This window comes from Nomascus leucogenys, chromosome 10 (assembly GCF_006542625.1).
Source record: "Nomascus leucogenys isolate Asia chromosome 10, Asia_NLE_v1, whole genome shotgun sequence".
Taxonomy (NCBI): Eukaryota; Metazoa; Chordata; class Mammalia; order Primates; family Hylobatidae; genus Nomascus; species Nomascus leucogenys.
In genome coordinates this window covers 55,817,951-55,843,308 of record NC_044390.1, presented here as the reverse complement: position 1 = coordinate 55,843,308, position 25,358 = coordinate 55,817,951, and the positions used below count along the sequence as shown (strand labels likewise).

The window sequence follows — 25,358 nt, the reverse complement described above, 5'->3', positions numbered from 1 at the left end:
GCCTACATCAAAGCTTTGGTGTTTTTTTTTTTGTTTTTTTTTTTGAGATGGGAGTCTAACCATATCACCCAAGCTGGAATGCAGTGGTGTGATCTAGGTTCACCGCAACCTCCGCCTCCAGGGTTCAAGCAATTCTCCTGCCTCAGCCTCCAGAGTAGCTGGGACTACAGGTGTGTGCTACCGCGCCCTGCTAATTTTTTGTATTTTTCAGTAAAGATGGGGTTTCACCATGTTGGCCAGGCTAGTCTCTTAACTCCTGACCTCAAGCGATCCTCCCACCTCGGCCTCCCAAAAGTGCTGGGATTACAGACGTGGGCCACCGTGCCTGGCAGCTTTGTTTTCTTTTACACCTTCCATTAAATCAATTATCTCACAATTTGATGTTCCCAGGATCTCTCCCAACCGACTCCGCTAATCTGGACACGTGGGTGGTGGGTGTCTGGGGAACCTCCCTTCTTCCTCTCCTACACATCACTGACCCCCCACCCTCACCTCCCCGCTTCTCCCAAGTCTACCCTCAAACAAAAAGACAGCAGCCATCATAGGAGAGTAACTTTATACTCAGTACAAATGTTTATTTTTGCAATGAGAACTGCACAAAAAAAAAAAAACCTTTCGTATATAAGTGAAAAGTCTACGAATTCCCTTCTACAAATGTCTAAAGTGTTTAATACAAGTCTCAGATTCACTGACATAATTATTGGCCAAGCGATCCGTGCATACAGTACAGTGGGGGCTTGTACACACCTCTTACTCTGGTATAGGACTAAGATTTCTAGTACTGTGGGAAGGGTTGGGAAATGGCTGGAGAAATTAAATAGATCCCAGTTCTAATTACAACCCAGGTAGAGAGACACCCATCAGGGAGGTGTGGAGAAGGCCATGGCAGAGTTAAATCTTCAGCAGGAAGGTGCAGAGAAAACTATCCAGCTCAGCAGTTGGACCCAGGCTGGGGAAGCGTCTGAACAAAACAAGGAACAAAAATGAGGGGGATGGGATGAGATGGAAGAAACCCCAAAGAACCTAAATACGTCACACTTGAAGCGGCACAGTGGTATATGAGGAAGTGCGAGTGGGCAGGGACATCGAAGTGGGGGGGCCTCTGGCTGGATGCCTGAACCACACCCTCACAGGGAGGTTTGGCAGATCCAAAGACAATAAAGGACCTTTCAGGTCAAAAAGAGGGGATGTAGGTTAATCAACAGTGCTAGAAACGTTTCAATCAGTTTGTCTCTGCATACATATAAATTATATATTTGTATCTTACATCTTAGGGGCTCTTTTTGGGCGTCACCCGTGCCTTGTGGCTGGGGCATGTGCATACACAGGTGGGCACGCAGAGCAGCCACCTGTGGGCTTTCTTGGACAGGAATGTGTGCGTTTGTGTATGTGCATGGGGGTGGTGAGGATCCTATTTTGGGGGATGTAGACTTAGATCTAAGAGTATCTGGTTAACCCTGAGCTTAAATGAAAGGAGGAGTTAGATTGAGGCAGGCAAGGTGGGAGAAGTGGCCCAAGTCCTTTGGTGAGTGGGGGGACAGGATGGAGTAGGGTGGAGGGGAAGAATACTGTCTGGAGTTTGGCCAGGGTTCTGCTGGGGCACACCGTCCACCTCGGCCAGGGTCCACAAGGATGGGTACCGGGCTCTGCGTCACAGCTTCAGCTTGGGGTGGTTGCTATGAGTCTGCGTGGCTCTTGCCCAGGGCAGACAGGGACAGGTCACAGGAGAGGGGCTAGGTAATCCCTGGCGGTAGTTCCTGTGCAGAGGTGGAGTGGGGTCCAGGGGGTCCCCTGGGCCTAGCTTAGGCAACAGTTGGTTCACAAAGAAATGTCAGGGAGACGCCAGCATTAAAAAAAGAGAGATGTGTTTATTCCATGATCAGTACAGACCAAATGCATATTCACCGTATGAAAGTCAAACCAGTCAGTGACTCCAGAGTTTGGCCAACACTGAGGCACCAGCGTCGTGGTGTAGAGTGGGTTCTCATGGCACGCGTAACCTCACCAAGGGCTCCAATTATAAAATTAAAAAAAAAAAAAAAAAAAAAAGCATGGGCAGGAGCGGCCAGCTGGTTGGGGCTGGGCGCCAGGTGGGGGAGTCTCTGCTTTAGTCTGTGGCGCCCCCAGGGCCCGGTGCCCACCTCATCCCTTGGCCCTTCCTTTCTCAGTAAAAAAAACAAAAACAAAAAACAAAAAAAACCAACTCAACAGATCTGACATTAAAAAACAAAAAAGCCAACAAATGGGTTAGGGGGGTGGGTGGAGGAGAAAGAAAAGAAATTGCAGCTTTCTGGTTTTATAATTAAAAATAGACTAATAAAGTTTGAAACTGAGTAAAATATAGGCAGGATTTTTTTGTGTGTTTTGTCTTTTTTGTGGATTTTTTTGAGCTTTTTTCTTTTTTCACACCAGTTTGGTGGAGTCACCAACAAACTTCAAACAAAGATATGCCAACTATGTTCACTATACAGTACAGCCACGGTCACACACTACCCACAGCGCGGTGGCAGCCGCTGCTCAATGAGGAGACGATCACACCATTTCGGAGATAAGCGTGCCATTGTGTCTGGAGAAGAGAGAATTAAAAATAAAATAGAATTCAACAAAAAATATATATAGAAAAAAAAAGAAAAAAAAAAAAAACAAAAAAAACAGAAACACAGGTGGGAAGGAACTGACTTTGGTTGGTGGCCTCACTCCCCGGCCGAGGGCTACCCACGCAGGACAGTCGCCTCGCTCCGGATGCCATGGACACACACACCTCCACGGCACTATTCCCTTTTGCACAAGCAAACACTTACAGAGAGCGGCTCTCAATTAAAGGCTTGTGGGGGAGGGTCGGGGGGGTCTGTTCAAGGCAAAGTCAGTGCCAGCGAGGGGGTGGGCTGGCCTCGCCCGCCTCCAGCCCACGCGGGTCTGCCCTGGCCTCCTGGGAGCGGGCGGCGATGGCTGGGGTGTGGGGAAAGACTCCTGGCGGGCAGGACATCACGAACGTCACGTTCTTGGGGACAGAAAACCAGTCACGGTGGCGGCAGCAACGATGTCCTGTGTATACTGTGTAGACATTTGGCGGAGAGAAGGGCCTCTGCCCCGCATGTGGGGATGCAGGGCTTGGGTCCAGCCGGCACTTGCTCGTAACAAGGCGTGCGCTGAGCGGACGTCCTGTGAGGGGTGGTGGGTGGCGGGATGTCTGTCCAACTGGCCATAAGGCAGACAGGCTCTGCAATCCTCAGCTGCCCGTCAGGCCTGCCCCGGGCATAGCATGCAGGAGGGCCAGGCCCGGAGGCATCCCCAGGCCGCTGCTCCCACCTCCACCGCCGCCCCTAACACTATGGAAAGTCAATGTTTTGCCAGAAAATCAAAGTCAGAAGCCACCTAGGTGCGCTCAGAAAAGATTTTCTTCAAATATTGACAATAGATCACTCTGGAAATTCATGTCAATGGTAGCTGCCATCTGGAGGAGAAAGGAAGGAGGGAGTCAGGAGGATGACCTAGCCACCCTGCAGCTCCAAGCCCTCATACCCGCTGCTAGCAGTCAGCCCGTAGCCCTCCCCAGGGCTGACTCCTCAGAGCGCCCACCCCGTCCACACAGCACTCAGGGCCCTACACCTGAGCCCAGAGGACCACATGGCGACCAGCAGGGACTGGACTCCCCCGCTGCCCCTCCCTGTCCAGGCTCCAGCCCCCTCTCCCAGCTCCCCCAGGAGCTAATCCTTAGACCAGGGTCCCCACCAGGCCTCCAGACTCACGGCTTCCCGGCGTCTTCGCTCCTGCTCCCGCTTCCGGGCCAACTCCCTCTGCTGGTCCAGCATGGACTGGGGCTGGGAGCTCTGGGCCTGGGTGGTGGCGGCGGCAGCCACCGCAGCTGCTTGCTGTTGCTGCTGCTGCTGTTGCTCCTGGCGCTGCTGCTGCTGCTGCTGCTGCTCCTGGCGCCGACGTGCCTCTTCATGCGCCCGCCGGGCCTGCTCCAGCGCATCCTCATCCTCTCGGCTCCTGGGCAGAGGATCCCAGTCAGCCTGGGGACTGGTGTGGCCCCAGGAGTCCCCATGCCCCACCCAGAGCCCTCGCCCACCTCATGCGCTCCTGCCGCAGCCGCTCCTTCTCCTTCTCGGCGTGCTCGGCCTGAGCCTTCAGAGCCTTCTCACGCTCCTCTTTCTCCCGAGCGGCGCGGCGGAACTGCTCGAAGCTGTCGCTGGATGACTTGGCTGTGGAGGAGGGGGTGGTCGGATGCTTCTGCACTAGGCTGGCCCAGGAGCCCATGTTCTTGATTTTCAGGTCCTGCAGAACAGAGAGGTTGGGGTGGGTGAGGGGTCTGCTGTGCCTAAAGGGCATAGCAGGGGGTGTGCCTAGCATGGCACCTTCCAGGGCCAAGGGGCAAGCGACACCCGTGGACCTCCATCCTGACCTTTTTGGGCGCAACTGGAGTCTTCGGCTCCTGTTTCTGTTTGTCCTTGTCAGGGGCCCCCGGTGGCGGTGCGTTCTGCTCGGGGGGCCGGATCACAGGCCTCCCGACATCCACAGGCTTCATCTCCGGCCCTGGAACATAAACAGCCAGTGGGCCCTGGCCCACCTCACCCCGGCGGGGCACGGTCCACCAGTCCCACAGCAAGCTCACGTCCAACACGGGCCTGAGCCCTGGCTGTGGGCAGGGAGGGCACTCACGCTGGGGCAGGTGGACGGGGGCCTTGATGCTCTCCGGGTGCTTGGGGGGCTCCGGCCGCAGCGAGGGGCTGAAGGGTTCGCTGCGGATGATGGGTGAGTGGATCTTCTCCTCCTTCACCACCACGAGGGGCTGGGGCTGGACCACGGAGGCAGCACGCAGCTCCTGGGGTGGCACAGGCAAGGCGGCCGGTGAGGTAGGCAGGCACCCCTGGCCCTGGCCCACAGGACTATGGCCCAGCCCTGCCAGTTACCTGTTTCTTAGGCTGGACGTTTTGCTGGGGTGGAGACTGGTGGGTCAGGCTCTGGAACTGTGACATCTGGGGGGAATGTATCATAAGCGGGGAGGGGGCTTCGCGGAGGTGACCTAGAAGAGGGGACAAGGAAGGTGTCAAGGGGCTGGCTTAGAGCTGCTGGCCCTGAGAGAATTGTCAGGAAGGAAAAGACGGGCTGTATGGAGAACTCGCATGTGCCGCCCAGGCCCTGGGACAAGGGTCCATCAGCCCAGCTCAAAAAGGGTGAAGACCCACGCAAGTGACTGGGCCTGGTGAGGACATGACCCCTCCCCCAAAGGGCTGAGTGCCCCATGTCCTCCTGCACGTGGGGCATAACTCAGTGTGCAGCAGAGCTTTCTGGGGCCCTGTGGCACCAGTCCTGGTGTTTGACCCTCCTGTGTATATCAGAATCATCTGGGATGCTGTGGAAAACACAGATCCTGACACGTGGGCTTGGCAGGGCCTGGGCCCTAATACTTTTTAAACCCACAAAGCTCAGCCTGGGTTCCTGCCAACTAGCCTGGCCCACCTGGATGAATGCAGGGGGTGCAAGACCCAGTCCTGGGAGTGGGGATGCTCAGGACCCTCCCCATGGTCCTATTCCCCACTCAGCCTGCACACCCTACAGAAGAGGGAAGCCTGGAATTGGCCTCCACCTGGGCTGAGTGGGGAGCAGGCGGAACAGGGCCTGGAGCTGTCTCTTTTAGAAAACAGGCCAGCCTGACACCTGCATCCAACCCAAGGCTGGGAAGGATCCAGCAGCCACAGGGACTACTGGGCCCTCAATCACAGTGAGCCAGCACCTCGGGACTGTGCAGCTGGAGCAGCTGAGTCCTACCCATCCAACACGTGGCCTCTCTCTGCCGGAATCCGTGCAGGCAAGGGGCCTCACCGCCCTTTGGCTAGCTCCAGCTCGGGACAAGCCACACTGTCCACAGAGGAGGTTGCCTCTGCAACGCTTCTGCTCCCAGCCTAGCCTCACGCCCATCTCCTTCCACTGTCTGCCAGCATAGGCACCCTTGGGTTCTCCGGGAGCCCTGCTAGCTGGAGGCATCTATTTTCATAGGCCTGGAGCAAACCACAATGCCCCAGGTGTGGTAGATCCTCCTGCCCCTCTAGAGCCAGGACCCACTCCTAACGCCAGAAGACACTGCAGTTGCTTGGAGCCCACATGGTGGCCAGGCCCACCTTGTCCCCGAGGCTCACTGCCCTGTGTGGCTGGTTTTCCTGGCCTTGATGTCTCCTCCAATTCTAGCACATCGGGACCACTCTGGGCACTGCCATCTCCATTCAGTGCAGGAGGGCCCCAGGTCTGGCCTGCCAGGGATCCACAGGCACATGACTGCAACAGCCTCCCACCCACCTAGAGCAGCACCTTCAGCACCTGCTGAGGCTGACCTGGGCAACAGTAGGCTCCAGGAGCTGTGGTTTATAGAAACCGCCCGCCTGCTGGTGGGTTCAGAGAATGGCTCACGGATGACTCCTGAAAGCTGGCTGGGGGCCCAGGAATGCCTGTTAAGTCTCTTTGGGAGTCTAACAACTTGGCTTTTGGCCTAAAGCCCCTAGTAGGACCCCAATCCGTACTGCTCTTGATGCCCCATCCTAGCCTGCTGGGGCTTGGGTCAGGGCCAGGGACCTGAAGTAGAGCTGGCTGGAGTAGACCTGCCTCAGCCCCGGTAGGTGCCTGGTGCACCCGAGTGCTGGCTCTAAATGCCTTGCATCCCCTGTCTATCACCCCCAACAGGAGCCCAGCCCTGCTTCACATGAGAACAGGCACAGCCGCACAGCTGCCAGGCCTAACACCAGTGCTTCCCAGGGAGGACAGGCAGCTTGTTCTTGGCTCAGGGCACGCAGCGATCCACTTGGCACCTGACAACTTTTTTTTTTTTTTTTTTTTTTTTTGAGATGGAGTCTCAATCTGTTGCCCAGACTGGAGTGCAGTGGCACAATCTCAGCTCACTGCAACCTCTGCCTCCCAGACTCAAGTGATTATCCCGCCTCAGCCTCCCGAGTGGCTGGGATTACAGGTGCCTGCCACCATGCCCGGATAATTTTTGTATTTTTAGTACAGATAGGGTTTCACCATCTTGGTTAGGCTGGTCTTTTTTTTTTTTTTTTTAAGACGGAGTCTCGCTTTTTCACCCAGGCTGGAGTGCAGTGGCTCAATCTCGGCTCACTGCAAGCTCCGCCTCCTGGGTTCACGCCATTCTGCCTCAGCCTCTCCGAGTAGCTGGGACTACAGGCGCCCGTCACCACAACCGGCTAATTTTTTGTATTTTTAGTAGAGAAGGGGTTTCACCGTGGTCTTGATCTCCTGACCTCGTGATCCGCCCGCCTCGGCCTCCCAAAGTGCTGGGATTACAAGCGTGAGCCACCGCGCCCGGCCTTAGTCAGGCTGGTCTTGAAACTCCTGACATCAGGTGATCCACCTGCCTTGGCCTCTCAAAGTGCTGGGATTACAGGCGTGAGCCACCACGCCCGGCCTGCATCCAGCAGCTTTTGCTGGGTTAGGAGTAATCACAGCCCTGCCTCGTTGCTCGATTTGCAGGCAGCACCTGGTACACACCCAAGACAGGCAGCACCATCTACACTGCTGAGGCCAGGACCCTCCACCCTAACCCCGCAGCACCACGTCAGGAGGCACTGACCAGAACGTCCCCTGCCGGAGCCAGCCAGGACATTTTGGTTACTGACACTTAAGCGCCCAGGAAAAGTGAGAGGGTGTGGCCTGACCAATGCTGTCAATGGGAAAAGGGTGGCCTGGACTGGGTTGGAGGCTGGGAACAGGCGACGAGGACAGGTCCCGGGCAGGCTCTGAGCTGCCTTTGAGCTTCCAGCTCAGTGCTCCCCACCATGGTTCTGGCTCTCCCTGAACTTCATTCTTCACTCTGCTTTCTAAGTTAGCTGCTACCTGTCTGTGATCACTGCCTCTTGGAAGCATATCCTGACCCCCTGAAGTGCATCAGGTACCTCCCCTGGGCTCCTAGCTTCCCCACCTAGCGAGAAGTCACCTAGCATTGTTGTGCTCCTGACTCAAGAGAGGGACCAGAGGGGCCTTATTCTGGGTGATCTCAACTCACAAGCAAGAGAGACACCTGATAAACACACTGTAGAAAGCACCAATGACCCTTCCAGGTCCCCCTCCAAGCTGAGGCTCAGCTCTGAACTCATTGCAGCCTGAAGCATGAGTTAACCCTTCTGGCTTCCTGAGGACACAACTATAGGCCCAGCACCAGCCTCCCTAGAGTCTATGGGTGAGGGCCACTTACCGGTTGAGTAGGGGTCCGACTTGTGGTGCCGGGGTGAATGGTGGTGCTGGATGACTTGCTGAGGCTTGGCAGGCTGCGGCGGGGGTGGCTGCTGGCCCGGGGGTGGATGCGGGGGCTGCTGGCCCTGGGGTGGTGGGGGCTGTTGGATGTGGGTGGAGAACTGCATGGGCTGCAAGTGCACGGGCCGTGGAGGGGGCTGATGCTGCTGCTGGGGCGGGGGCTGGGGCTGGGGTGGTGGGGGTGGTGGCGGCTGCTGCTGCAGCTGCTGCTGCACAGAGGGGTGGGGTGGGGGCGGCAGGGGGGGTGGGGGCTGGGACTGCACCTTCACGGAAGGGAGTAGCGGCGTAGGGGGCTGCACCTTCTGCAGCTGCTGCAGGTACAGCTGCATCTGCATGGAGGTGAGGGGTGGGGCAGGTGGCTCTTCATCCTCCAGCAGCACTTGGGGGGGTTGGGCCATGGGGGGCTGTGGGAGCAGGGGTGTTTGGGTCAAGGCTGGTGACACGGCTGGGGGCCGGGCGGGCTTGGGAGGCAGGGCAGCGGCTCGGTTGCTGGGCCGTGATGGCTGCTGGGGCAGTGCGTTGTGCAAAGCTGGAAGGACACAACACCGAGGCGGTGAGGCCTGAGCACCTGTGGCCCCAGCCTGGCCTTTCTGCTTCATCCTGACCTCATCTGGACTCCAGTGGCCTCCTACTGGCCTCCCTCAAACTGGCACTCCCTCCCCACCTATCGTGGCCTCCCACAAACTCCAGAGCAGCAAACAGCTTCCAGAGAGAGCTTTAGGGCAGTGTCGTCCTGCCCTACGCTCTGTGTCCCCAGATCCTGCTCCCCAGGCTCACAGTGGCCCTTCAGGTCTCAGTGCAGAGCTTGGTCCCTCACTTGCCTGGCTGTTGCCCGGCCATTCCCCAGGCTCCCAGGAAGGTGGCCCTGTCTCCATATCCCCCAGGTGAGTGCTGTCCAGGTTCCATGGGAGGAATCCCATCGCATGAGTGCATCCCCCAACCCCTGAGACAAGCTGCAGAAGGGTCCCAGCTTTTCCCTTCTAACATGATGCCTGGCCCAGCAGGAGAAATAAGTCAAAATCATCTAGATTGTTACTCAAATGATGTCAGATGTTTAAAAAACAAAAACAAAAACAAAAATCTTCTCAATCAATGTGTTAATAAACTCCATGCAAGACCTGTCTTGAGGCATCTCCTTTAACTTCCAAGATGGCCCCGAGAAGCCACGATCTTCCCTCTAAAGACCAGAGCAGCTGAGGCTAAGAGGCTGCCCAGTCAGAGTGCTCGGACACCACATGGGCACACCGAGGCAGGAAGGAGTCTCAGCCCACACTGGGGCAGGCCACGGCTCACCTGGAGGAGAGACCACTGCGTGCTGGTTGAGATGGGGTGGAGTGCTGTGCTCAGGCGGCTGGGGCAGGTGAGGGGGCAGCTCAGGCTGCGGCAGGTGCAGGATGGGCTGGGTGAAGTGGCCGATGGGGTCAAAGACACTGCCTGGGAGCTGGGGCTCCAGGACGGGCACCTGGGTGGCAATGAAGGGTGGGGGCGAGGACTTCATCGCCGGGGCTGCCTGCTGCGGCATGGAGGGTGGGGGAGGCGGGGGTGGCGGCTGCTGTTGCTGCTGCGCAGGTGGAGGCGGTGGGGGCTGCTGGGGAGGCGGGGGCGGCTGCTGGGGCACAGGAGCCGGGGCCTGCTGCATCTGCTGATGGTGGTGATGATGGTGCTGCAGACAGAGAGACAGACAGACAGACAGGCTGATGTCAGGCAGGCAGAACCGGCTCGGGCCAGACCCAACGTCCCACCTAATGAAGGATGCCCCTGAGCCCATGTACCTTCTTCTGCTCCCTCCCGGGGTGCCCCTTCTTTTTTGACTTCGGAGCCATCTCTGCAGAGGAAAAGAGAAGGTAGTGAGGCTCTGGGGGAGAAGGTAAGTGAGTTGGCCTTGGATGGAGAAAGACGAGAAAACAGGGCACGTTCAGAAGGACCAGTGACCCTGAGAAAGGGCAGCCGAGTTCAATGAGGGATGAGTTGGTCATCACGGGGGAGGGAGAGACATGCGAGGCGTCACCTACCCACTTGCCTGCTGCTTTTCCTAGCAGGGACTGTGCCTGAAAAAGCCTCCCCTGCCAAGCTCCAGATCACCACAGCTGCACCGGAAGCTGAGAGCTTGCCCAACGCCTCCCACTACTCAAGGGTCAGTCACGCACTATAGTGACTGAGTGCATGGCCTGGACAGCAACCTGCTCAGTTTTCCAACAACCTGTGATGGTTGCAATGGTCACATTCATCTTACAGTTGAGAAAAGTGGGGCTTCAGAAGGGAGGGGACTTGTCTATGTTCACATGGCTAAAAAGCAGCTTCTCGGGGGCCTCCAACTGCATGGCCCTCTAAGGCCCACTCCTTTCCACCCTCCAAAGCGAAGCAGAGAGGCTCAGCTGGGGCTGAGAGCGCCACAGGACGCTGAGGAACATATCGGCAAGGGAGAACACAGAGAGCCCACTCCGGGAGAAAAAAAGGAGCACGCTGGCCTTCTGGGAATGACCAGCAACTAAAGAGGTAGACGGACCTCAGAAGTCCCTGCTTTGGGACACAGTCACCATGCTGCAGACAGAAGGCAGCATGAGCCCCCACTCCTGTGGGCCGACGGCTTGCCACCACAGTGGGGTGGATGGGTCCAGGGTGTGTCTGCCCCTGCGAGGTGTACTCGAGAGCCAGCGTGCCCATCTCTGTCCTCACCCCAGAGATTTACACTAAGGGACTTTTGCCAGTTGGATGTCCCCTCACCAAACATGGATGGTGTACAAGCCCCAGAGGGGGACATGAGCCCTGGCCAGTGCTCATGGGCTGGCAGGTCACATAGTCGCCAGCCACCAGATGGGAGGCCGGGCCCATGATATGGCGCCTTTTGGATTCCTGTCACTGAGAAGCACCTCATGGCACTGCCTGGCTTCGCCTGAGCCCCTTGTCAGGGTGCTGCCTCTTGCTGCTGGTGTTGGAGGACACATGCTTTGCCCAAATCCAGGCTCCTTCCACTTGGATCTGCTTCGTGGAGGGCCACGCTAAGCTTCTGTGAGGCACGTGGCCCTCAGTGCAGCATGCCACCAAAAGGAATGGGGAAGGACCTTGTGCCCTGTAAGAGCTCACCACTCCACGCGAGACAAGACACAGACACAGACCTCAGCAGCTACAGACACACGTCCTCATACAAATGACCAGGGGCTGCAACTGGGGACACGGGGGAACCTGGGGCCCCGCCTCAAACCTGCATACAGGGCTCAGGAGGCTCTGGGTCAGAGTATGACATCTGGTGAGAGACAGACTGTTGTGGGTGAGACATGCCAAAAGGGAAAGCTTGAGTAGATCTGTAGTGTCAGGGCAACAGGGAGTCTGACTGCTGTGGTGGTGGTGGGAGGAGCACTGGCTGCAGAGGTTAGCAGCCACAGGACCAGGGGGACCCTGCACACTAGGGAACCGGGAAGAAAAGGCCAAGGCTTCTCTCCCAGTGCAAGGAGGTGATGGAGCCACGCTGTCTGGGGGCATGCTGGGCACGCCTTGGGGGGACCTGGGGCAGAAGACGGAAGGTAGGGGGAAGAAGCAGGGCCACCGTGTGAAGTCTGACTAGGAGAAGCCTCAGGGATGTGTCCACATGTAGAGATGAGGGAGAAAGTGTGTGTGCAAGCGAAGGACATGCTGGGGCTCGCCTGTTGTCTCGTGGCCTTGGAAGAAACCTTGTTTTTTTGGTTGTAAAAGAGGGATGGTCACTCTAACCCCTCACAGCCTGCAGGCTGTGAGCAGAGGCCCATAGGAGGAGATGTAGGGACAAAGGGGGGTTCCAGGGGGCATGTCTCAGCTGCCTTGGAAAGGCCACAGGGAATATCCTGAGGACTTGTCTCTGGGGCCCCCAGGCAAGGCAGGCCTAAAAAGTGGGGGAGAGAAGGCAGCATGTGCACGGCAGACCCCCAGGACCAGATGCCTAAAAGGCTGGTGGTAGAGGTACCCCATCTGGCCCACGTGGTCTGAGCCTTGTGTCAGAGTTACCAGTAAAAGACAAGACAGGAAGTGCACAGCTTCACAACACACCAGCCCCAAGACACCCCCACACAAAACTCTCTAGAAAGGGTTACATGAAGATGGCCTCAAGTACGGTGTGATCTTTATTCCATGACAATCTTCAACTCAACACAAATTTCATCTTTACATATGATGGTAATTGTACAAAGAAATAAAATGTTTTTTAAAAATCCGATTAAAACACTGATTCCACCCACCCCCCAGCCCCACTCCAGTGAAGGAGGTAATGGAGGGTAAGGTAAGGGCAGAGGAAAGGAGTCCCCGTCTGCACTGAGCGGCCGCCTCCCACCCCTCCTCAGGACCCACAGCCAGCTGGTACGTCGAGGCCCGGCTGGCACTTCCTGCACAGGAGGCTGCCAACAAGGAGAAGTGAGTGGACACTGTCCTCTCTGGCTGTTCCTGGGGCACCAAGCACAGGTGACAGCTTAAGTCTAACGAGCTTTCAAGTTCAACAAACCCTGAGCGTTCTCTGCCAGATGGAAGCCCCATGGGCAAGAAGGACAAGGTCCCTGGACAGCAAGGTTGAAAGGACCCTGGAGGAGAGCTGGCCTGTGGCTATGGCCCGTGTGTGTGTGGCTATGGCCCATTGGCACACGTGTGTGTGTGTGTGTCTGTGTGTGTCGGGGGCAGCATGCAGGCCCGACACTGGGAATCCAGGCTTGCCATTTGGTCCAAGAAAGCAGAATCTTCCCAGAAAGACAATGCCGGCAGCTCCCCAGTTGTCCTGTGGGAATCTGCGCATGAAGGCTCTCCCGTCTGCTCCTGTCTGAGGCAGGCGGGACTGCAATAGGAACACATCAGGCGCAGGCCAAAGGGCAGCTCAGAATTGTTTGTTTGGCAAATGGAGCTTAACTGGAAGCTGGATGCCCAGAGAGGATCAAGAGCAGCCCAGGAACTCCTGAGCATCAATGCAGGGCCCCGGGAGGCTCTGGTGAGGCCAGGGCTAGCCCCTGCTTCCACAGCGAATCTGGGGCAGTTGCAGCTGCTCAAGCCCAAGGAGCTGAGGAGAGCTGCCAGGGCTCCCAGGCGGGTGGGGAGCCGGCACCCAAGGGCTTGCCCATGGTGATAGCCCACTTCCAGTTCCAGAAGAAGGCAGGCCTTTACAAAGCACCCACAATCTACACTTTAAAAAAGGAGAAAAAATGAAAAGCCCCTGAAACACAGATGCAGTTCCTCAGGGGACTTTTCATGTCAGGCAGTTTTCTGCTGAGATGCTGGATTTGTGACCAAAAAAGGGCCGGTATTTATTTTTAGAGCAAAAAAGCCTATTTGTGCCTCTGGGAGGGCTTGGATGATGTGGCCACCCTCGCCTGCCCCAACCCCAGGGGCTGTCGTCATTCTAAGGGACTGAAGACGGGGAAAATGTTCACACCATTAACACCGATCAGAGGTGTCCATAGGGCAGTCCCTGAGGGTCTGTGACACCCTCTCTGGTCCACCAGCCCAGACCCACCCCCCTAGAGGAGGCGGGTGGGGTGAGGTGGGGTTGGGGGGGTGATGGGCCCAAGGCCCTTCACCAGTGCCTGCCTGGCAGGTCCGGCACACTGCAGCCTGGTTCCAGGAGGTACTTTCCCTACGTGACTTGAGAAGACGGAGGCCAAAGAAACTGGGAAAATGCCCGCCAGGCAACTTAAGCTTTTGGAAATGCACGGGAACAATGGAGACGAAGGAGGAAAGACTCCAAAAGGCTCAGAGTCAGCGGTGGCTCGAGCCTTACAGGGCATCAGTGAGAAGCATGCTGTGGGAAGAGCCTCACTGAGCCTTCCAGGGTCTAGAGGCCTTGCCTCTAAAGCTCCCACTCCTTATCTAGGACAGCTCTAGAGGTCAGTGTTCTTCTGCACACTGAACGAGAGCTCTCCTGGACTGATGTCACTGCAAGGTTTAGGAGGGAAGTAGTTAGGGTCCAAAGTCCCAGAAAAAGAGGGATGGGACAAAGAGGGAAAACATACTTGGGGTCTGGCTTTGCACACAGAGCAGCACCACATGAATGCATGTGTTGGGGATTGTCATCACCCTCCAGGAGATGCCACCCACCCAGAAGACCCCAGAGAACCAGGGAGGCTGGGCAGGACAGCCAGGCAGTCTTTACACAGGGAGGCCTGGGCGGCTGGCCAGGCAGGCAGCCTTCCCGAAGGCGGGACTAGGCGTGTGCTGCTGGACATGACTAATCCACCCCGGGGGACAGGCCCAGGGCTCTGAGGAATTCCATAACTTGATGGAGTCCTGTCCCTTTCACGGAAGAAAATGGACTTAAGCTATAGCTTGCTGGGAAGGAATCTGGAACTGAAGACCGTTTTATTAAGAGTCCGTGTCCAATGATTAGGCAGGACCTACGTAGAGGGAGAGAGAAACCAGTGTGAGAGAAATGGTGTGGAATGTACCATTTAAGTCACAAGAACAGAAGAACCACAGACTGAGCCAACCTCCTGCGCCCTGGTGGCTGATGGGCACAAGAACGGCACTGGAGACCGGAGCCCTGCCCCGTGCCTGGCTAACCTTGGGTAGGGACAGACCCACCGCCCCCTTAGGAAGGTCACGGAGGCAGAACGCATGGATGCCTCGGAAACCACCCCCAGCCTGCTCAGCTTCTAGAGAGTGGTCCTGGCTCCCACTAGCAAGCTCCACGTGTGCCCTGCCTGAGCGCACGCCGGCATTTCCTTTACTGCCCTCAAGTAGCTTCTTTTGAATTTGAGTGGTGCCCCTGCCCTGTCCCACCAGCCAGGTGTGGCAAGCCCATCAGGCCCCTGCTGACTCTGAGCTCATCTCACCCAGGGGCTGTGCACTGTCTAGTCTCAGGAAGGCGATGCCAGCCCTTCCTCCTGGGTCCACAAGATAGGAGGTACCAGAATGCAGGACCCCCAGTGGAGGGGAAAGAGCAAACAGCCTCATCTCTGCATTCCTCCAGATCCCCCAAACAAAAAGCTCAAACTCTAAAAAGCAGAACCTATTACGTACACTGTTGAGGAGGAGGAAAAAAAGAAAAAGAAACAGGCTAAGGAATAAAGTCTTGTCCTTTCTTTCCTTTTCTGGGGTATCCAACATGGCTCCCTGGGCCAGGGAGGGGCACTGGGCTTGTTCCCACCCATGCAGCAGAGCGGATGCCTCTGCTGGAGTCACGGATGCAACCAACGTGCTACTCCCTGGCCCCTGAGTGCGGGCATGGGAAAAACCCGCCCACTGGCGGCCTCTCACTCTGGGCCACATTCCACAAGGCTCGCCCTCACCCGCCCATGAAGCCCCAGAATCCCTCCAGCTGCAAATGCTGGCTGTTTGTGGGGGGAGTCACCTGGCTGTGCAGACAGAAAGGCTACCGCCCCATCTTCAAGTCTCTTCCTACTCCCCCACCTCCAGGGTCCTCACCAATCCCCTAGGTAAGCGCCACACTCTGGAACAGGCAAGCAGCAGGCCTGGAGATGCGACTAAGTCCCTCAAAGACCCTGGGGGTCAGGAAGCTGAGGCTGGTTGTGTGGTAAGAATGCCCCATGGCCTCTGTCTGCACTTCCCAGCTCAAATCTTTCCAAAACATCAAGCATTCCTTTTTCCCCTGGAGCTATTAAGAAACACCCACACGCTCCAATCCTGGGAAAAGGAAGCCAGGAGGCTAAAATAGCTGGACTGTGCTCCCGCTCCAACTAGACGACCAGACCAAAGCCCAGGAGGATCTCTCACATCTCCCTGAGACCCTGTCCCAGCCCAGGTAGCTGAGGTTAAGGGGGTATTCCTCTGCTCACAAAGACCTGTGCATGACACTTGGGAAGAGCCAGATGTCAGCAATGTGACAAGTGAAAGCTAGAAGATTCCTAGGACATGCCCTGCCCCATGTGCTGGGCAGACCTAACCCCAGTGCTAATGACAGCAAAGCCACAGTACTGTGCATAGCCCACCTGGGACAGTGTCTTCCTCCAGCCTGCTCCACCCAGGTCTGCAGATGCCCTAGGGGTGGTGGGAGGGTGGCGGCATCTGTGCCCTACCCCCTGCCTGTCTCAATACAGAACCCTCAAGTAGCTCCAGGCTTTAGCTGGAATCACAGCTCAATGAAAGACCACAGCCCAAGCAATAGCTGGAATCAGAGGAAGTGATAGGGCTGGCCCACTGCACTGCATGCTGCTGGGGCAGAGGGTGGGGAATACATGGTGGCCTGGGACACAGCTAGGAAAGCAGCACCTAACCCCGCCATCCTCCTCCTGCCTGTGTTCCGTGGCTCCCTGAACTGGAGCCTGGCCCCAGAGGACCACCCCACGCCTGCATCAGTCCACAGCATCCCAGTCTATGGATAGCTGCCAAGAGGGGTGTTCATGTATCACACCCCCCAGCTTCAATCTAGTGACTCCGTTCGTTTTCTTTTGGTGATTCATGTCTCAGGGCCATGTCAGCGGAACTAACCCCGTAGTGTAAGTGACAAAAATAGGCCCTTTCAGGAATTTCGGCTCCAATCCAAATGGAAACACAAGAACGGGGGGGGGGGGGGGGGGGAGGGGGGAGGTGCTGCTGCAAATCAACTAGGCCCCAAAAGACCAAAGGGAAATAATGTTCCCCCACTCTGACCCACTCCCCCGCTAAGGCAGAGCTGCCTGTAACTGGCCATGGACATCAGGGCTGCCGGGATTCCTGGACCCAGGAGAGCAGCTGCTGAAGGAGCTACACCCCCTGTGCCCCCCGCCCTGAGAGTGCAGAGTCCTGTGCGGGACAGGGCAGCAGAAGGCTGCATTATTTACTGGTGCTAGGGTGTGGGTTCCCGCTTCGGGATCTGCCACACAAAACCCTCGCAGCGGCCCCTCCTGAGAGCAGAAGCACCCTGCTGGCCCACGACAGAGCTCACTCAGTCCACACAGAAGGCAAAGGAAAGCCACTGCTGACCAGGACTGGGAAGACAAAAGGGAGCCAGGCAAAACCCAAGGTGGGGAGGGCGCCTGGGAAGAGGGGAAGGCCAGAGCCCAGGCAGCTGTGCGAGCGGCCAGGGCTGGGCCGCCAGAGCCTGGGAGCCTGGGAGCCAGAGGCTCTGAGACTGTAAATCTCGCCCTCCTTCCCGCCAGGACAGCTGTTCCCAGGACTCTCAGATTACTTGTTGCACAATCTTTCCACTTTTTTTAAAGTGGGGGAGTGAAAAAAATAATAAAATCTCGGCAGCAGCAGGAGGGGTGTGGGGCACTCACTCAGGAAACCAGGAGCGTTCCCAACTCCTCTCCCAAAGCAGAGGAGCCCAGAAGAGGGCCGTGGAGGCCAAGGGCAAAGGCCACAATCACACACTGGAAATCAGGATGTGATGTCCACTGCCCTCTAAGGTGTCTTGTCTTGTGAGGGCTAAAGCAACACCCCGCTACGACCATGCCACGTCATTTTAGTTAATCAGGTCCCCTGACAATTTCAGCATCTGGGGTTTCCACTTGGTCACTCAGATCCTCAGATGAAAAGGCTACAAAACCCCGGGTAGGAGAAGTCAACTAGAAAACAGGAGGTGCAAAAACCCAGAGGAAGGCAAGCTGGAGGCTTGGCTGGCACGGAAAGTGAAAAGTCAGTGGCCACCAGGAATGCTAATTGGATCCAAGAATACAGCCATTCACCCCACTCACTCTGCTGCGAGTGGGGGCCCTAGCTTCGGGTGGCAGAGCCAGCCCTTCCTGGGCAGCCATGGGGTGCAGCGCCTCCTGCTGGCTGATGGATTACAAAAGCAGTGTGGGGAGAGTAACGGTTAGAGATGAAAGGGTGAAGGATGGCGACAGGGAAGGCCAGGTGGCCAGTGAGCTGCCCAGGGCATTCTGCATGCAGTTGTGCTAGAGAATGTGGGCATCTGGAGTCCTGGTGGGTCCTTCAGCCCACTTCAAGGAAAGTCTCCTCACTCACCTGGGAAGCAGAGGGCACCAGGCTGTCCAAGGGAAGAGGAATACTGACAAGGCCCGAGGTGCCACCTGCCCCCGCCCCATCTGTGCACACACACCTCAGAACAACATGGCTCTCCCCAGCTGCGGTGAGGGGTCCTCAATCTTCCTTGGCACAATCAAGTTATTTACATGCACTGATTATTGAGGGTTAGCATTTATTTCTAGTTAGAATAAAATCCCAGGGAAGGGACAGGCATGTGAGAGAACATGCAGGAGTCTACTGCCAAAACACAGGTTTCCCACTGTGGATCCCCACTCCCCAGTCTGCCTGAGACCCTAGGGCCAGCTCTCAGGTGGTCTGCAGCACGCCAGCTCACTGACAGCTGCACCAGCCTAACGGCAACCCCGTTGGCTGTAAACACAGGATGTTAGCTCCATCTCTCAGCAGGGGCTGGTCACCAGGCCTCCTGGGCACCATGGCTCCCTCCCTAGCCTCTCCCCTGCACCAGCCTGAGCATCTGCGCCCCTGAGAATAATGAGGAAAGTGCACACTTGGAGGAAAGCAGTCCCCTCTCCACTCCCACCTGGCACCCACAGCATCGCTACCTGCCTCCACCTCCCACTGAGGCTGCTGCTCAGAAGGTGGGCTCTAATGGGGAACCCGGGGTCCAACATGCAGACCCACAGGGCTTGAAGAGAAGGGACTGTTAGTTAGAATTGCAGGAGGGACACGCAAGTCCAGGTGCGTGTGGAGTTAGGGCAGATTCAGGAGCAGCCAACACAGCAACGAGCACACTCTGGGGACGGGCAGTCAATGGCCAGGGCCCAGGTGATGGCAGGGCCAGCAGCAGACTGGTGATGTGGCTGGCCAGCTGCAGTCTGCTCCACATCCACCAGAAACCAGCGAAGCGTCTCCCTGAAGCGGCCGCACTGCACATGACTGTGATACGGGGAAGGCCCTGGGGACACGAAGTCTCCTCTGGGGCAGAAAGCTGGATGCGGTCACAGCAAGGTCAACAGCACAGCCTGGGCCCCCACGCCCACAGTCCTCATGGCCCAGCCTCCCCGCCCACCATCCAGGGCTCTGCAGTGTCAACGCCCTTGGCCATTCATCCTCCATGACCAGCCCCTGGCAGGGAGAGCATGACGGCCAGGCTGAGAGAGCGGACACTACTGCACAGAGTGCAGAGCTATCCATGGCCCCAGGGAGACAGTTAACAAAGAGACAGGCAAACAGAGGAACCTAGCAAGTTCTGGGAGTGCCGTCTCTGGGCTCTAGCATCCTAGACACAGGACCGAGCTAGTGCCAGGCATAGGTGGGAGGAGTTTGGTGAGACACGTAGGACACAAGTCACCTAACCTGTTTCGGAGTCTTCGCTGTCAGAGGAGCTGGACTCACTGGAGCTCTCCGACTCTGAGGACGAGAAGCCCTTCATCTTGGAGGAGCCAGGAATCACATCAACTTTCTCAGCTGCAACCCAAGCAATGGGAGCTGGTCAGGCAGGGCTGTGGCCCAGGAAGCCGCTCTAAGCCATGAGCAGACCCCATCCATCTGGAGGAAGGACCAGTGAGGAGCCTGTGCACGGTGGGCCCAGGGGCTGCTCCCAACTGCCAGCTGCCACTCCCAGAACCCACGTGGTCCCACAGTTCCCATGGGTAGACTGCTTACACTGGAATTTCAAGGTTCCTTCAATCTCTCAAAGTCTCCTTTGGGGGGTTTATCAAGGATTCAAGAGACCAGGCAGAGAGATAATTTCCTAACACAAGGTACCGCTGGGCATAAGGCTTGGATTCTCCCAGTTACTGTTCTAGCAGGGGAAGAAGAGGATCCAAAAGGAACATGCTGCCCAGAGGTGACGCAAGGCAGGGAGAGACTCCCAAGGGTCTCTCAACACAAGATGTTCAGAGGCATGCCGGAATCATCATGTGGTGTGCCCCAGGTAGGGGCCCAAGGACCCCAGGAGCCAGTCTGGGCTGGGGACAAAGACTGTGTGCAATGCCCTGACACCGATCTTAAGTCCTTAGAGGAAAGCCGTAGGACAGGATGAGCTGTGTGACACAAAAGAGCTGCCTGTAAGAGTCCAGAAAGCATGCCACACCGAACTGTCCCTGCTAGAGAGGGACAGAGGCTGGCTCAGTGCTGCATAAACGCATTGGTACACAGGTCCTGGGACCCTGCAGACCCGCCTTTCCTCCTTCCCCAAAGAGGCCGGAGGAAGACTCAGAAGCAGGCAGCCTGGGTTGAAAGCAGCTCCGGCTTAGAACACAGCTGCAGGCAACAAGGTGCAGAGGGGCCCCAGACACCACCAGTCAGAGATCTAGAAAGGCACTGACAGCCTAGGGGTGAGTGGGATGTCACAACCTTTCGGAAGTTTCTGTGTCAAGAACACAGATATCGCCGGGCGCGGTGGCTCACGCTTGTAATCCCAGCACTTTGGGAGGCCGAGGCGGGCGGATCACGAGGTCAGGAGATCGAGACCACGGTGAAACCCCGTCTCTACTAAAAATAAAAAAAATTAGCCGGGCGTGGTGGCGGGCGCCTGTAGTCCCAGCTACTCGGAGAGGCTGAGGCAGGAGAATGGCGTGAACCCGGGAGGCGGAGCTTGCAGTGAGCTGAGATTGCGCCACTGCACTCCAGCCTGGGTGACAGAGCCAGACTCCATCCCCCCCCCCCCCAAAAAAAAAAACACAGATATTATAATTGGGGAAAGAAAAAAAGGGTGCAGAGAGAATGGACTGAGCAAGGAGGGAAAAGTTACTTTGAGGGTGCCCACAGAAGGACCCCCATGCCCAGGGGGCCCAAGCACACCTTGAGGTTTCCTTTTCTTCCGCAAACAGGAGGTGACATAGCGCTCCAGCTCACGCAGTGTGGACGGCTTCAGGGTCTCAAAGTCGATTTCAATCTCGTCGGGGTTGGAATTCTTCAGGGAGGGCTCCCGTGACTGGATGATGTGCACCACGCGGCCCAGCTTCTCGCCGGGGAGCTTGTTGATGTCCAAGCTGAGCTGCCGCTTCTCCTCATAGGACATAGGCTTGCACTTGTCCTCTTCCTCTGACTCATACGTGGGAGGGGGCTTGCTCTTCATGGGCGCTGGCTCCTTCTTGCTACGAAGGGACGATGCAGACACCATCAAGAACAGGCCCCCTGAGGAAGCCAGGCACTCATTCCTCCACATGTATGTTGGGGGGAAGGGGTGCAGGGGGTGCCCTTCCCATACCCCCCACCCACCGGCCTTCACAGGAAATGGGGCATGGGCAACTCAATCTCTGGGAGCACCCAGTGGAGACCGAAGCAAACTGTGACTGGAGGCTGCCCAAGTGGGGGTTGCGCTACAGCCCCATCCTTGCCGCCTATCCTCCCCAACCAAACATGGTGAGCTCCGAAGGCTCATCCTACAGAAAGAGGCAGAGACAGTGCAGCTAAGTCCTGTGTGCAAGTGGCCACCAGCCTGGCCTGTGGAGCCATGGCTGCAGAGGGGCAGCCTCTGCACCCAGCGAGGACAGGGAGGGGCAGTGACCCACAGTCTCAGAGCAGGCCCTGGAAGGAGGATCCCCACCCAGGGCAAAGTCAGGGGACACAGACCTCACATTGTTGTTGCTGCTATTATTTTTCTTTGTCTTTTTAGGAGGAGGTTCCTTGGCTTTGCTTTTTTTATTCTCTTCCACTTCCTCTTTCCTTTTGTGCTTTTCTTTTTTCTTTTCCTTCTTGTCTTTCTCCTTTTTCTTTGGTTTGTTCTGCTGGGGCTGAGAGAGGGCTGCAAGCTGCTCGTGCACGGCTTTGAGCTGTGGACCAGACAGGCAAGACACACACTCAGGGCTGAGACCACCTTCCTGTCACCCAAGATCCAGGCGTCTGCTCCAAAAAACATACGACAGCACGCACCTGGGGCATCAGGGTGTGGGCATAGGGGAAGCAGGGGAAGGGAAGGCCCCCAGCTTTGCGCCTGTCATGTTAACCAGATTCCTAACAAGCCTATCTCTACCCATTCACTCAACTCCAAAGATTGCCAGTGTCCTCCTCACCAGAGGAGCTGATCAAGCCGACAGACACTAAGTCTCACGGCCATCCTGATCCCAGGAGGGCCCCTAAGAAGCTAAGTAAGAGCACACAGACACGTCAGGCACGAAGGGCCTGATGACTGGCTATAGGGAGAGGAGCAAACAAGTAGCCCCAGGAGAGACGAACATCCTGGCTCAACCCCCTCCTTCCAGATATTGAAAGGATCAAGCCACCTCCTCTCTGCCCAGAAAATGGCCATGTCCCTCCCCATCCCCAACCACAAGCTCAACACATTTATCATACATACGTGTATGATCAACATGCACTTGACCTAGCAAAGGGGAAAAGGCCACAGGTGGTCCAGTGGGAATTCTGCTCCCTTGGGAACTCAGAACCAAGAACATCTCTTAGAAACTTCTGGGGAGGCCACCCTGGTCCACGGACTCTGGGGATTAAGAATGGAGCCACCAATGCCCTCACCTGCTCCTGGAGCTCAGCCAGCCGCTGGGCTCGCTCCTCCTCAGAGTCATCAGTCGAACTGTCACTGTCCGAGGAGCTATCGCTGCTGCTATCGCTGGATGAGGGCGGGGCCACAACCTTGGTGGCAGGGGGCACTGCCGGGGAGGACACGGCCACCACTGGCTCCTCAGGCTCGTCCGGCATCTTGGCAAAGCGCATTTCGAACACATCCTGGTGAGGGAAAGACATGCTGTGAGGGCTGCTGGGTACCCAGGCCACGGCCTAGCATCACCTGTCCTCACTGGCTGCTGGGGCCAACTCAACAGAAAGCAACGGAGGGCGAAAGAGGATGGTGATCTTGTCTCTTTGCTGCCAAGACAGGGGCAAGGGCCAGCCGAGGGCCTCTGACAACTCTTGCAACACTCTTCTCTCAAATCTCACTTTGAAGAACAAGGTGGTCCACTCACTCCCTGGGGGACACAGCCCAGGCAAGGAAATGAGACCCAGGCCACCAAGATAGCCAGCTCACTGAAGTCTGGGGGTGCTTGACAGATGGTACTGGACCAAAGGCATCCCCAAACCCCAAAACAGTTAGCCGAGGCTTCCGCCAGATGCATGGGGCAGGGGGGAACAGGAGTCGTCTGTGGTTTGAGAGGGCGTTCCAGGCAGAGGACACAGCACGTGCAGAGGTCCCCGGTGGGAATGTGCCTGCCACAAGCGCACCTCCTCTAGGGGACTAGGCTCTGCTGTAGCAGACACGGGTCTCCTCATTCCTCAGATTGCCTCTGGAGCACTTAACCAAGCAGGGCTGCACCACTGGAGAAGGCATCTCCAGCACACGCAGGACAAGGTAAGAGAGGTTTAGGCAGCAGGTGTGGGGCACTGAGGAGGGAGCCACTGTGCGCAGGAGACCTTAAGACCTTTCAACCCTAAGATCCAGCAATCAGATGGAACCACGTGGGGTCATGGAGTTCAGGGAACAGCAGCCATGCATGGACACTGGGGTCTGGCAAGTCCCTGCCCTACCCCGGGGGCGCTGTGCTCAATCCAGTGATGGCTCAGGACAGAGGCAGAAGCACAGGCCTGGCTTCCCAGCAGGATTCTGGGACCCGCTTTAAACCAAGAATGAACTGATCATTGTGGAAACACACCATGGCAAGGACCTTCCCCCAAATGTGTGTCAGTGCTTCAGAGAGGACCACGGCCCTGGAATCCCCTCCTGATGGCTCAGGAAACACTCCTTGAGGCTTCCTCTCCCACACTGCTGGAGCAGGCATCCCATACAACTGTGGTGTTGATTCCCTCCCCTCCAGGACACCCGGAGTATGACTTCCTTTAGCCAATAACTTTTTTTTTTTTGGAGACAGTCTTCACCCAGGCTGGAGTGCAGTGGCGCAATCTCAGCTCACTGTAACCTCTGCCTCCCAAGTAGCTAGAATTACAGGCGCACACCACCATGCCCAGCTAATTTTTGTGTTTTTAGCAGAGACAGGGTTCTACCATGTTGGCCAGGCTGGTCTCAAACTCCTGACCTCAATAGATCCACTTGCCACAGCCTCCCAGTGTTGGGATGACCAGCGTGAGCCACTGTGCCTGGCCCAATAACTTTTTTTCTTTCTTTCTTCTTCTTCTTTTTGGAGATAGGGCCTTGCTCTGTTGCCCAGGGTGGAATGCAATCAATGGCTCAATCATGGCTCACTACAGCCTCATCCTCCTACGCTCAAGAGATCCTTCTGCCTCAGCCTACCGAGTAACTGAGACCACCATGCCCACCTAAGTTTTTGTGCAGACGGAGTTCTGACATGTTGCCCAGGCTGGTCTCCAACTCCTGGGATCAAGGGATCCTCCCACAAGGTGGCCTACAATGAAAAGTGCCAGGATTACAGGCATGAGCCACTGTACCCAGCAAATAACTTTATTCAGAAATAACTCCTTGAGCAGGTCTGAGGCAAGGAAGAAGATACACAAGAAGGGATGACCAGAGGCCATCACCAGTTAGCCTCCCAGGAGTGGAGCCCACGGAGGAAAAGGTGGGGGACTTCACATCAGAGTGGAGGCCCCAGTGAGAGAGTAAGACAGATCCCTAGCCCTGCAGCACCCAGCTACGTGCCAGGTGGGTAGTGCCCTGGATGTGGGTGGGCTCAGGTCCCAAAATGACTCCAAGAGACAGCTGGGGCCACGTGAGCTTCTGGAAGAGCCAGGCCTGCTGCCAAGCAGCAGGAAGCAGGTTAGAGAAGTGGGCTTCAGAAGTGCCAGGACATCATGAAGGGAGATAATCAGCTATGCCTCCCAGGACAAAGGGAGTACCCTCTACTGAGTGGTAGCTACCTCAGCGAACTGGTCTGTAAGCCTGGGCCAGCTTCGAGACTTGAGGATGTCCTCGTTCCTCCCCACCAGGTGATGACTGTTGTGTAAATGCTGGGGTGGGGGTGTGTGGCATTCACTCTGAGTCCTCCTTCCATTCCCTGGGTGCTCATGGCCCTGGCTCTCCAAAGGCCCCAAGAACAAAGAGCAAAAAATACAAGACACAAAGCCAGCTGGGACGAGAAACTAACATTGGCGGGACTGGGAACTGCCAGCTTCCTGGCGTGTCCAGTTGTGTGACCCTGTCATCCTTCCCTGTCTCTTGGACGTGAGAACTCTTGTTGTAGCCTGAGTCGGGGGCATCCTGGGAAACCCACAAGCCAGTGGGCCCAGGGTTGCTGTAGGAAAACCTTGCTGTGTGGCTGCAACAGTCACATGTCCCCAAGTACCAGCTTGATGGTAAACAGGAATGACGAGCTCCCTGTTCAAGGAGCTCACGGTCT

The 25,358-nt window shown here is 56.7% G+C and overlaps 1 protein-coding gene across 2 annotated transcripts in view; it reads right to left on the bottom strand.

Annotated features, from left to right (window-relative positions):
* Window positions 1–550: 550 nt before the first annotated feature.
* BRD4 (bromodomain containing 4) overlaps window positions 551–25,358 on the bottom strand; it is a 98,905-nt gene continuing 74,097 nt past the window's right edge. The window contains exons 8-20 of one of the 2 annotated variants that reach the window (XM_030820575.1): window positions 22,573–22,782; window positions 21,676–21,875; window positions 20,902–21,197; window positions 19,453–19,563; window positions 10,035–10,087; window positions 9,556–9,925; window positions 8,204–8,791; window positions 4,914–5,026; window positions 4,663–4,825; window positions 4,406–4,536; window positions 4,073–4,278; window positions 3,750–3,993; window positions 551–3,454 (exon numbers count right to left, since the gene is read on the bottom strand). In XM_030820575.1, the coding sequence (XP_030676435.1) occupies window positions 3,386–3,454; window positions 3,750–3,993; window positions 4,073–4,278; window positions 4,406–4,536; window positions 4,663–4,825; window positions 4,914–5,026; window positions 8,204–8,791; window positions 9,556–9,925; window positions 10,035–10,087; window positions 19,453–19,563; window positions 20,902–21,197; window positions 21,676–21,875; window positions 22,573–22,782 (2,754 nt within the window). In that variant the 3' untranslated portion in view covers window positions 551–3,385. Of the gene's footprint in view, window positions 3,455–3,749; window positions 3,994–4,072; window positions 4,279–4,405; window positions 4,537–4,662; window positions 4,826–4,913; window positions 5,027–8,203; window positions 8,792–9,555; window positions 9,926–10,034; window positions 10,088–12,322; window positions 14,604–19,452; window positions 19,564–20,901; window positions 21,198–21,675; window positions 21,876–22,572; window positions 22,783–25,358 lie in introns of those variants that run through there. The other variant, XM_030820576.1, reaches the window with a different exon arrangement.